Source organism: Lissotriton vulgaris, chromosome 1_1 (genome assembly GCF_964263255.1).
Source record: "Lissotriton vulgaris chromosome 1_1, aLisVul1.2, whole genome shotgun sequence".
NCBI lineage: Eukaryota > Metazoa > Chordata > Amphibia > Caudata > Salamandridae > Lissotriton > Lissotriton vulgaris.
The window spans coordinates 760,390,368-760,403,910 of record NC_141685.1 but is presented as its reverse complement, the minus strand read 5'-3'; the positions used below and the strand labels follow the sequence as shown (position 1 = coordinate 760,403,910).

The 13,543-nt window shown below is 44.5% G+C and overlaps 1 protein-coding gene across 1 annotated transcript in view; it reads left to right on the top strand.

The window, feature by feature from the left end:
* Positions 1-3,630, top strand: part of NMNAT2 (nicotinamide nucleotide adenylyltransferase 2) — a 355,628-nt gene extending 351,998 nt beyond the window's left edge. Inside the window, exons 10-11 of the mRNA XM_086955693.1 lie at positions 864-931; positions 1,913-3,630. Of these exons, the coding sequence (XP_086811819.1) occupies positions 864-931; positions 1,913-2,015 (171 nt within the window). The 3' untranslated portion in view covers positions 2,016-3,630. The remainder of the gene's footprint in view (positions 1-863; positions 932-1,912) is intronic.
* Positions 3,631-13,543: the final 9,913 nt, after the last annotated feature.

Here is a 13,543-nt window from a genome sequence, read left to right as displayed (position 1 = left end):
TAAGTATAGAGAGGTTCATTAAGGGCTCTCTAGGAGTATTTTCCACTTCCCATATGGAGTGTCAACACACAAGTAGGGAAGTTGTCTGCTGTTGTCAATTTCCCTTCCCCCTCTCAATAAACATGGGGGCTGCTGACCAGGGATACTGCTGATGCTTCAAGTGTTCTTCTTTCCCTTTATGGCAGAGATGTGTTGGGATATGTATTCGACCTCTTGCAGAGAAAGAGGAAAAAACAAGGCGAAATACAAGTATTTCTCCTCATTGCATTACTCCTACGCCTCCTCTGGGGATGCTTTGGAATCTGACGCATTCCCAGGTTTACAATTTCTCGGTGCTGTGTGGGAACACTCACAGCAACAGCCATGGAACGCCCCTTTCACCTAGTGTTCTGTGTGAAAGGGGCACATATTTACAAGGCCATGAAAAGCCACGTAAAGTGGCTTGTTTGGCTTTGTAAATATGCTGCGGCACGTTGTGCCACCAGAGTGTCAAAAAAGTGACATTCCGGTGGTCCAAAAGTGCCGCTAGGGCCTCATAAATGAGGCCCTTAGAGGGCAAAAGATTGCTGAGCCTTCAGGACTTGGTGCATGTTTCTGTATTCCCTTCATTCCCCATCTTGTGGTGTGTTGTTAAGGTTCATGGTTTGCATCTGAGTGAACACTTCACTTGTTCAAATGTACACTGACCTGACTGCCAATCCCAGAAGTCTTATATTTAGGGATTTTTATACCCCAATTCCCTATTTGATACCCCCAATTGCATGACAACATAATAGGGAAACACAGTCCTACGATACTTGTTTGTGTTGCGACCTCTTAGTGTTCCATGAAAGAAACATGTTTTCTGTTCCCTCTTCCGACAGAATAACATCCTGGTGGTGAAGGATGACACCAACCACCCAATGTCCATCGTCAGCTCCACCAAGAGCAGGTGGGTCACGTTGTTGTCATGGAAACACACAGATGCAGACACAGGGTCATTACTGCGCATTTAAGTATGTATAAAGTTGCATGTCAATAGAGTTGCTAGATACACATATGAACATACAGGGGCACATTTATTATTATTTCACACAACTCGGATCAGCAAGGGTACTTACTACGCTTCGTTGCGTGAAAGGGAGAGAGCAGGAATGCTCCATATTTACGAAGATATGGACATTCGTGGTCTCTCTTTCTCCTGGCGCACTGTGTGCTGCTTTGCGCCAACGCAGGCACCATAGTGCAAGTGTGCCTGTATTACAGGCAGGATTGCTTTTGTGCAGAACGAGATTCTTCCTGCATTAAAGCAATCCAAAGAGAAAATAAGGAAAAAAATAAAAAATTCTGCTCGCTATACCATTATCTGGGAGGCGTACCGATTTGACGCATTCCCAGGTTTACAAACCTTTGTAAGTCTGGAATTGCATTGAATCCATGGGTGAATGCATGGGACTGCCCTTGCTCCACCTGTGGATGGCACAGATTGTCCCTTGCGTGGCTTTTTAACTCTGAATTAAGGAATTGTGTTGCTTTGCGTCACCTTTCCTGACGTGTTACTCAAAGACAGTACAACTCCCTAATAAATCTGTCCCACAGGGACTGGGTCACTAACATTTTGCCTGAGATGTGCATACACAAAAGTCCTCAATACAATACAATATTACCCTCTAATTTATGACAGAGACATTCACACTTTCCAAAGAAGCGTGTTGGTCCCCTTCATTACACTGCCCTTTCTCTTTCTGTCACTCTCACTCTCTATCAATTATCCCTGCACTGTCTTCTTACATAGCTCTCTCTCTTAAAATCTTTTGCTCACCTTCTCCCTCTCTCATTAATTTTCTCTCTCTCTCTCTCTTTTACCTCTCTCTCTTCCTCTTTTCTTTATTCTTCTTTTTGTGATCTGGTTTCTGTTTCTTTGCTTCCGCAGATTGGCCCTACAGCATGGAGATGGGCATGTGGTGGACTACCTCTCCCAGCCCGTCATCGACTACATCCTGAAGAGCCAACTATACATCAATACCTCAGGATGAAAACACGAGGGAGCATGACCCCAAAGGCCCCATCGCTGCGCCTTTCACCTGCTCTCCATCACACCTTTTGTTTCTCCATCCCACCCTCTCACTGCTTATATGTGTGTATCTTGGATAGGTATGGACTCAGAAAACACACTCCAGGCAGGGTCCACATGAGCACATAGCATCCTACCAGAGCAGGCACGCTTCAGCATCCCAGCAGTGAGGGCAGCAGTAAACACAGGGGGTTCAGGGTTCATCTGTCCCAGCATGCTCCGGGGCATTCATACTGTAGATATATTACTGGGGTGGTGAATACTATGTTTTGTTAGCAACATTCTTGGTGAGAGGAAGGGAGATATTTCATGTTAGTTAAAGTAGATTAGATATTTCCTCAGGACTGGGCTTTGTAGACCTCTTTAGTGAACCCAGGGTAGCTATCGTTTTAGAATCCATGTGTGTTTTTTATGCAATCAAAGAGTAGTGTGGCCGAGGTGTTACAAAGAAAAGCAAAAGTCAAATGTGTAAGCTAATTTTAATTGTCTTACAATATTGGATATCCCTTTGAAGAAGTTGCTTCTTTATACCTAGGGATGGAGAAGATTGTGTGGAGTTTGTGTATCACATCACTATTTGGATTTCAGGTTGTTTGTTAGAAGGGGCAGCTGTTGGGAACTGGGCACACTTTTGGGAGTGGGATGACTTGTAAGTGGGCATGATTTATGGGATCAGAAAGATGATGGGACGTTTTAGTAAGATGAGGTTTGACAATGGGTGAAGAGTGTTGGCACGAGTATGGGGACGGTATGTAGTGGTGGAAAGAGTGCAAGAACTTGACCAGGGATTCCAACAATTATGTTATGTAAGGATTCAGCAAATTAAAAGATGGCTGCTGAGTCGTGGAAATCCATGTTTCAAATAGGGCATGAGCCAGGGAATCACAAAATGGTGCTGGACTTCATAGGTACTGTTGTGTTGATTGTGGGTAAAGGGTGTTGGGATCATATCAACATAGATGTTGTAGTGGGCAAGTTTAGGTCATCAGACAAAAGAGATGGCTTTTCATAATAGGTATGACCTTTTGAGTCTAGGCTTGAGCAGCGAGATGGAAGTGTAGATGCTTAGGGTATATTGCAGCCGCTTTAATGCCCTACATAGATCTTAAACGCTGACTTGAAGGCTGAGAATTAGGACTGAGAACAAGATAGAGAGATGATCTCATATTACCTATTCCCACCTCCATTCCTTCCTCTCTACCATCATAGAAGGGTGAATAGATATAGGACCTTTTTAAGAGTTAGGTGGGCGGAATACTCCATTAAAACGTGGAGGATATTGCACGTGGTATAGGCCATAATGTATTTATAACAAAGATAATGGGACATCCATCATATTTTTGACTGAGCATCCTGTTTGCCAAACTCTACAAAAGGCCCATAATACCTTATCCTCTCTGATATCCACTGTGGATTAACTTAGGCCAGAACACTCAGCCTGTTGCATGCCTCCACTTGGGAACAACTGGTTATTGTGCTTTAATGTTGATTACTCTTCTGTTTGTTATCTGCATTACCTTTGGAGTTGGAGCCAGTGTCTCTTACTGTTAAAGAGAAGATTAAAGTCAAAAGTCTAATTGTCTGTGACGGGAATGTATTTCAGGTGGTATGTCCAGGTGTAAATGTTGGATTCCCTTAACTATCTCCCTTGTGCATGTTCCTGATTCTTTGCTCTAGGCTTCTGTTTTTTGTGGCAAGTTATAGGAACCCTGGATAATGTTCAACTTTTGACAGCAAACATAACACGAAATGCAGCCAACTGGGCCCTAAACTAGACCCCCTCAATGGACCACTGAAACCCTCAATGACAGACATTGTGCATATGAATATACACCTCAACACCAGACCTCTGACATGAGCTAGTTAGGCCCCGGGCAAACGCCTCTCCATTTGACCCATAATTTAATACTCCTCATATTTTCAAACTACAATTCACTAACTGTTGATCCTCAGGAACACATCTGGCCTTCTCCAAAGCATGTGGTTTAAAGCTCAGATGTGTAAAACTTAAGGCAAGTTCCATTTGAAACACCATCCAATGAAAGATAGCTGTGAATGTCTCCCCAAATGCCGATGGTCAACCAATGATATTGAAGGCCTCATCCAAGATCGCTACAGAGGAGAAGGACTGTAACTAATGAAAGTCACACCCTCTCATATCCCACTTCATACAGTTATTCAGTGTGTCCTCTTCAGGCTATCCTATATATGGATTGATAACACTGTGTTTAATCAGTACTATTGATAAAGACTATGCTCACTTTTAGAGCATCAATAAATCCTCTTCTAGACCTTAAGTCAAATGTACATGTGTGCTTAAAAAGCTTCAATTAGCCCTCTTCCTGCATTCACCTCCTGACCTGAGATGTTCATGGGTCTAGCCATCAAAAGTTTCAGCAAAAATATTGAATTGGTTTATTCCAGACCAAACACTCAATCTTCCCAACTGATATGCTAGCTGTAAACCAAAATGTGAACAAGATTAATGCTCAAAAGATGCTCAATTAAGCTACTCATTGGGGCTTAATTCAACAATTTCCGGTTGAGAGATCAACCAAACCCAACCATATTTTAATCTGCGTATGTAAACTGAAGAATGCCCAAACTGGCTGTCAGGTACTCAAAACACATCCTGTCCAGCTGATCAAGGCCAACACTGTTGCAAACCTCCCCCACCTCAGCATAATCAGGCCTGGAAGTCATCATCATACAAATCTCCTCGTTTGATGTCAAATCAAGACCAACATGGCCTGATTCTTCCTCACACTTCTGTCCGCATGCATGTGGCTAACCGTAGTGGGGTCTCGCGAGTGGGATGCAGAGGGCTCTTTTCTGTACATTGTGCCTTCACCTTCAGACAGAGAGTGCTAGCTCTGTATGTCTGCTCTGCCACCTGTTTTGCATTTAGTCTCCCCGCAGTCCTGCAGGAGGGATTTTTATATATGATGCCCTGAAAGGGGATTGTGGCGCAGGTAAAGATGCAGTGTGTCTTTGATAGTCCATGTTCTGAACCTGAATAAAGCTGCTTACGATAACACAGAAGTTGTTCTGTAAATGCCTTACTTTCTCATTTCTGGTTGTGTTATTTATCTTAATGCCTTTATTGTCCATTTGTCTGCTCCACTGTTCCTTCTTTTACCCTGTTGGCAACCCTGCTCACTCTTCTTTAACCCATCTTGGATGTTCTCTTTATTCATGGTCAGCAGTTCCTGCTGTCACTGAGTGCCCCCAAGTCCAATTTGTATCTCTGTCTCTCTGAAACCTGCTTTCAGGCCATGAATGTATGTCATTACTACGCATGCTTTTACAACGCATGCCTTTACCACGCAGGTGAATAGTTTAATTTACTATTCCAACTCCAGTCCCCGTGGATAGTAGGGATGGTTTTGGATAGTAAATTAAACTATTCCCTATCCTACAGCGCCCCCCAGCGCAAGTCGTTGTAACGACTTGCGTTGTAAAAGTTGCGTGGTAAAGGTACTGCGTGGTAAAAGTTGTGTTGTAAACGCTGTTCCCCCAGGCCACAGCACTTGTTATTCAATGATAGCTCCCCACAACCAGAACATGAGTGCGGTTGTGGCAAGGACTTCTGTCTGTGTCTCTCTCTTTATCTCACACTCTATATGCTGCTACGACTTACGTATTGATATTCATGTCCAACTCTTCATGCCTGATTGTTTTCATGTCCATCTTTTCCTGCTGTTCCTGCAGGTACCACTCCTGTCCACCCATTACTTTTTTTTCTCTTTGGATGCTCTCTCCACCCTGCATATGTACTAATGCTCTAGGCTCACCTCTCAACATCCTCTCATTTGGGATGCAGCATATTGAATTGGGTTATGCCACTTACTCTCCTTCCACATATGGGGGTACCTCAAGGATCCATCCATCTCACGATAAAATAACATTGCTTTTTCATACTGACCAACTACTTTGTAGATGTGCATCACTCATGCACCAATGACCCCCACTCAGGCTACCTGAAGTGTGCCTTAAAGACAAGGTCATTCCTGAGCACCTTTAGCATGTTTTTATATTGACTGGCAAACCATAGGTTCTGCATTATTGGATCTTTCATAGATTCACATGCTTAAATCATCTCAGGCATCAAGCTGAGAGTCCCACGGTACATATAGTAAGCAGTACAATGTTAAACATAACCTAGATAGCTTACAAAGTCACAACAACAGCCTATCCACATCTTTATAAAACACCCCACAGGGCCGGCTCTAGGCATGTGCAAGCTGTGCACCTGCACAGGGCCACCAAACCCCAGGGGCCACCACGCCAATATATATCCTTAATATATTAATCCTCTGAGGATGGATACATATTTGCGTGTTGGCCCCTGGCAGGGATTTGGCGGCCTCCGGCTCTGTTCCACTTCTAAACTCCCTGACCCCCTCCCCTCTTTACTGGCCTGCGCGCTCCGCCCCGCCCGGACCCCCTCTTTCAGGCCCCCTACCTACGCTCCCTGCCCAGGGCCACCATGAGCCTAGAGCCGGCCCTGCACCCCAAATCAATCAATCAGAGTAAAGCCCTTCTCACACACGCTAGCATGTTTAGATTTCTACTGCATGTTGAGTGTAAAGGGAGTCCCAAGGAGCACTGCTTGTTCAGTCAGATTAGTGACCCTTATTTTTAAAAGCTTACAAGGTGTTAGTAATATCTATAATTCGGACTACATTTGAAGCTAACAACAAAAGGCTTTTAAGGCCATATCATAATTTTGTAAAACAGAGATTTCACTCTGAAACCCACTTAAAGACTGCATATAATTTCTTAATCTGGCCCACTAAGCCAAGAAATGTAAGATATGTAGAACATGTAGATATGTAGATTTCTACCCAAATGAGAAAGAACAGAGAAGCAAGAGTTTTACTTTGGCAGCAAAGGTCAAAATCTGAAGAATCCCACTCTGGTGAAAAAGGTGAAACCTCCTCAAAAGAGAGCATTCCCATTCTTCCCATTCTTCAATTGATAAGTCTGAGGGAGAACCTCACAGAAAAACCTTAGAAAATCAAAGGAGGATAAGACTGTTTCAGAGTCAAGCCATAAATCTGACAAAAACCTGACAGAAAAACACCCAAGAGCATCATCAGCTCCGCCAAATCCTAAAGAAAATACATTGAGTGCTGAGTCTTGAAAAGCAATCTTCATCTTTACCAGTGACTAAGTCTCAAACATTGTCTCTGTCAAAACCAATAGCGACATAGACTTCTCCGACAACACAATCTACCAAAAACTCATTGTCAATGAAGACACGGTCACTGTCAATGAGAATCCCATCGACAATGGACTCAACGCCCACGCCATCTACAAGGGCATAAATGATGCGATATCGTTGACGTCTGTACCGATGATGACAAAGTCTGCAATGGGGACACTATCCACACCGTTGATGGCCACAGCTTTGACAGCTACATCGATGACACTTTCAACAAGAAAAGCAGTAAACAGGATACAATCAACCACAACGTATTCCACTGCTAGATCAATATCAAATTTTACCACAGTGACTCCGTCAACAAAGGCGATAACAACTAGAAAAGAATCTGAAATAACTATAATTTCAGATTGAGGCATTTCAGGCATTTTAATGCCAGTAGAAACGTCCCCTAGCACAGTGTCCTAGACCCACCAAGGCAATTTTTCGATACTTGAGGAATCTGATGAGGGCATTCCTTTTGGACCTGCTTGTAGCCCAACTCAGTTAAACGTAAATTACTGAGTCTCTGATGAAGAGGATGAAGAATATGATCAATAATCGTTAAGCCTGGATAAGGTGAACGTGCTTATCAATCTTTTGTGTAAACTGAGGAAGATGACGATGAATGGCAATATGGTATGGAACTTTCTGGATAACTTATTATCCATGATCACATGCAAATTCCATTGAGGATGGTTAAAGATCCATGCCTAATGGCATCCGATTACTGCAAACACTTCCCACAAGCCACTCGCTCTAACCGAAAAATGGCAATGCTGGCAACACTAAATATTTCTAGACCTCAGGCGAGGCCCTCTGCACCTCCTTCCCCAGGACAGTACTTTCAGCCTTCTCAAATGTCTTTCCAACAATTGTCTCCGGCTCCTCCTCCATCCAAGCCATCACAATCAGATACAGATAATTATCTGGAGAAAGGGCAGTTATCAGAATCACCCTTGTATTCAGACCTCGAATGTAATCAGTATTTGGCTACAACCCCTGATGACTCCAGCAGTGAATTCACAACCAGACATAGGTGGTTTTCATCATCTTATAGAAAGAGTATTCAAGAGGTTTGACTTACCAAGGGAGACTGATTGTTTTCTTTATGATTTCAAGGATCCTGCAGCAAAGACAGTCAATTCAACCCCAATAATAGAACACATTTGGGAAGAAGGTCTTAAATTATGAAAACACCAACCACAACTGCAGCGGTAATCCAGCAATTGGACAAAAAATATAAAGCACCTGATAACACCCTGATATGTCTGCTAGGGCAACCTTAAGCTGATTCTGTTGTTATACAAGCCGCCCAAAGAAGGTCTAGAAACCCATTGACATCATGTACTGCTCCTCCAGATAGAAAAGATAACAAGTTGGACAACATTGGAAAGCGTTTTTCTGCGACTGCTGCTACCGCCATAAGGGCTTTGAATGTTCTGGCAATTCTAGCAGGATTGTTACATGTGGTCCGATATAGCTCCGTATCTTGAACACCTACCAGAGGATAAGAAAGCTGAGGCAAAAGCAATTCTATAGGAAGGGCGAAGAAACTTCGTATGCAATCAGTGATGTCCCAAATAATGTTTCATCAACAGGTTTTAGACAATTTGCAGGAGCAGCTGTACTGCATAAAAAACAAGATACACATCAATACCCTGGAATCGACCGCAATCGTGTTAGGGCTCCACTCTAGTCTTTTCTCGCTTCCCCCAAATAAAGAACTTGCACTTATTGATTATAACAGACAACACAACCAGTATGTATAATGTTAACAAACAATGGGCGATACAAACCCTTCCCTTGCCCAAAGAAGCACAAAAGATATAGAATTGAGTGATACAACAACATATCCAGAAAAAAGCAGAGCCTCTACCAGGCCTGTTGAACCTCTGGGCACAGTCTCAGCAGCAGTGGCGGCTTGCACAGGTAATGCTGTGGGGCGGGGTGCGGGTGGGGCTGGGTGGGGGCGGGAGTGGAGTGTGACATATGACACTGCGAGCGCAAAGTAAGTGCTTTTATTTATTTAATAACTTACTCTCGACTTTCCGGTCGTATATCCCACTCCACTACCCCCCCACCCAGCCCTGCCCCCCCCCGCCGCCCCACAGCGTTACCTGTGCGAGCTGCCACTGCTCAGCAAAACAACAAAGGACTTTCTTGAATGGGAACATAACCAGTTTCAGCTACAAAAAATATTCAGAAAATGGGGCCAACTAAACCTTGTCCTGTTTGCTACCACTCAGAACAAGAAATACCAGTTTTTTGCCAGCAGGCATTACTTGGCTGGTTTGTGGTCGAATACCCTTTTTATAAATTGGTCAGGGACCACTGCATAGTCAGTTTCTCCAATCCCATTGATACCAACAGTATTGTTTAAAATAAGAAGGGAACCATTCTGAATAAACCTCATAGCTCAGTCTTAGCCAAGGCAATATTGGTTCACAGCGTTACTTTTCCTATCAGAACAGCAATGAATAATATTGGAACCAACATTGACTTTACTGTCTCGCCACACTGGGCAAATCCTTCACCTAGATGCTCGCTCTCTCAGCTTGTCGGCTTGGTTCCTGAAGTCAACAAATTCTATTTATTGGACATCAATCGATCAATCAAGACATTTGTAAAGCGTGCTACTCACCCGTGAGGGTCTCAAGGCCCTGGGGGAGCGGGGTCAGGGGGTGCTGCTACTGCTTGAACAGCCAGGTCTAGAGTAGCCTCCTGAAGGTTAGTAGGTCTTCGGTCTGCCGAAGGAGGGCCTTGGTGACCGTTCTTCTAGTGTTGGTGGGGATCCACCGGTAGATATTTCGGAGCATGTAGAGGGTGTTGAAACAGGAGGATGAGATGGCATTGACTTGCTTGGTCATGGAGAGTGTTGAATCGAGGATGAATCCCAGGTTGCGTTCGTGGTCTGTGGGTGTTGGTGCTGCTCCCAGGGCGGTCGGCCACCAGGAGTCATCCCAGGCAGAAGGGGTGGAGCAAAGGATAAGGACCTCCGTCTTGTCCTAGTTCAGCTTCAGACGGTTGTTCTTCATCCATTCGGCGACGGCTTTCATTCCTTCGTGAAGGCTGGTTTTGGCGGTGAGAGGGTCCTTGGTGAGTGAGAGGATCAGTTGTGTGTCGTCGGCGTAGGAGATGATGTTGAGGTCGTGCAGTCTGGCGACGTGGGCGAGCGTGCCATGTAGATGTTGAGCAACGTTGGGCTGAGGAAGGATCCTTGGGGAACGCCACAGGTGATCTTGGTGGCTTCGGATCGGAAGGGAGGGAGGCGGATGCTCTGTGTTCTGCCGGGGAGGAAGGAGATGGTCCAGTCCAGTGCTTTGGCCTTGGATTCCTGCGTCGTGGAGGCGAGTGCTTAGGGTGCGGTGGCAGACTGTGTCGAAAGCGGCTGATAGGTCCAGGAGGATGAGGGCTGCGGTCTCACTGTTGTCCTGCAGGGCCCTGATGTCATCGTGGCAGCGATGAGGGCCGTTTCGGTGCTGTAGTTGCTGCGGAACCCGAACTGGGACAGGTCCAGGATGTTGTTCTGGAGGTTGCGGGTCAGCTGTTTGTTGACAGTTTTCTTGATGACCTTCGCTGGGAACGGGAGCAGGGAGATGGGCCGGACGTTCTTGAGGTCTTTGGGGTCTGCCTTGGGTTTCTGGAGCAGGGCGTTGAGCTCGGCGTGCTTCCAGCTCTCCGGGAAGGTTGTGGTCTCGAAGGAGATGTTGATGGCTTTGCGGTGGGGTGCGATGGTGGCACTGGCTTTGTTGAAGATGAGATGAGGGCACGTGTCTGATGGGGAGCCGGAGTGGATGGTGCTTATGATTTTGATGGTGTCGTCGTTGATGATGTTGGTCCAGGTGAGAAGGGGCTCGCTGTGGGTGGTGGCCGTGGGGTATGAGGTGTTGTTGGCTGCAGTGGTGGCCTGGTTGTCGAAGTTTTCGTGGATGTCTGCAATCTTGCAGTGGAATAAGGAAGCCAGGGAGTTGCACAGGTCTTGCCAAGGTGGGATGTCGTTGGTGCTGGAGCTGGGGTTGGAGAGTTCCTTCACAATGTTGAAGAGCTCCCACAAGAATGTAAAGAAATACTTTCCAAAGCCAGAGTAGGATTAACAAACAAAGCATACTCAGCAAAATGGAAACGTTTTTATAAATGGTGTATGCAAAAAAGGCTAATATCTGTCTTGCGTCCACCAACCAATATTACCATGTCTTCTACATCTGTCAAATTCAGAACTCAATCATGCTTAAGTTAGAGTCCATCTGGCTGCTATTTCTTATTTTGAAAAAACACAAAGTCAACCTCTCTTTGGTTTACTAGCCTTATAAAGGAGTTTCTCAAAGGTCTCTTTAAGACATTTCCTCAAATAAAACATCCTCCTCCTTTATGGAGGCTTAATACAGTGCTGGCTCATTTTAGGAAGAAATCATTTGAACCTATTCACCAAGCAGACCTGAAATGTTTCCCATGCTTTTGCTAGCTCTCACATCAGCCATAAGGATAGAGGAGCGCCAAGCCATCACAATAAAGGAGTCTTTCCTATAATTTACAGACAATGTAGTCATCCTATGGACTAATCCTCTATTCATTTCGAAAGTACCTTCAGATTTTCATTTGAACACACCAGTAATTCTCTAGACTTTGTTTCCAGGTCCAACTACTGTAGCTGAAAGAGCATTCCACTCTTTAGATATTGCAAAATGTGCAAAGATTTTCATTGAGAAAACCAAGTGAATCAGAAAATTGAATCAATCACTCATAGCATATAGTCACCCTAGTAAAGAACAACCGCTATCAAAGCAGGGTATAGTTTGCTAGGTGCATGTTTAACATTGTACTGCTCAAAATATGTACCTTGGGACTCCCAGCTAGATGACGGGGATGATTCAAGCATGTGAATCTATGATAGATACTAATACAGGAGAACTTCCATTTACAGGTAAGTAACCTTTTTCTTATTGAAAGACAATACCGCAAATGGCCAAACGTTAACTCTACCCTAATCAAGGGAAGATAGGTGCAAATCAATGGCCTGCCTAAGCCACCTTATAATTTAACACCTAACCTAAAGGACTTGTTCAGATGATTTGCTCCACTCAAACTAGACTTTTTAGGAGTCCCTTCTGACACCACTCCTCCAGCAGTGCTCATAGTACACTGTCAAAAAGATTTTTTAATCCCAAGACATAATATTCTCAAACCTATGGGAGGATATACTGCAACTCCACTATGGTCGCCATATGTGCCACCTATCCCTTAAGATTTTTTTTTCCCCTCATGTTTATGCTATGCTTTTGTGCTCATGTAATTCCTGCAACTAAACTCTAGTAACTGATGTAACTTTATAACCCTGTTCTGAAACAATGTTTCTTCCTCATGTAAAGCGCTCTGATACCTCCAGGTCTAGCCAGCGCTCTATAAAACTCAATAAAGAAAATTGTAATCCAAGCTGTGAAAAACTCTCCTCGGTCTGGGAAGGGGGTCCTCACCTGTTTGGGTGTGGTGCTGGTTTGAAGCCTTCCTTGGGATCCTAAATTCTCACTACTACACAACACAAATGATTTGGATAGTAACAGATATATAAGGGACCTTCTGTGGCTTGGCATAGCCGTAGCTAAGCAGGCTATTGCTACAACCTAGAGGGACATTTATTTATTTTATTTATTTATTGAACTTATATTGCGCACAGCTACCCGCATTGGGTTTCCCGGCGCCAGGGACAGACTGGAGAAGAAAACAGCAATAGCTAAGAGAAAGAAAAACAGAGCCGAGGAATTTAGAATAGAAGAGTCTTCAATTTTTTACGGAATGCAAGAAGACTCGTTTCTGTTTTTAGCGCCAACGGGAGAGCATTCCACATCTTGGGTCCTAGATATGCGAATGAACGGCCTCCCATTTTTGCCAATCGGATTCTGGGAATCACAAGATTGCCATTGTTGGATGACCTAAGAGAGCGGCCAGGCTGATATGGCTGGGCAAGATTATGCAGATAGGTGGGAGCAGAGCCCTGTCGAATCTTAAAAAGGAAGCATAAAGTTTTGAAGACCACACGATCAGAAATTTTTAACCAGTGAAGGTCGTGCAGAGCTTGCATTGCGGACGTTCTCCGTGGAACATTGCGCAGCAGGCGAGCAGCTGAGTTCTGTACAACCTGGAGTTTATTGATTGTGGCTTTATCGGCTCCTAGATAAAGCACATTGCCATAGTCGATGCGGGACATCACAAGGGCCTGTACGACAGTTCTTCGAGTGGACTCAGGCAACATCCATATGATCTTCTGCAACCAGCGTAGAGTATTA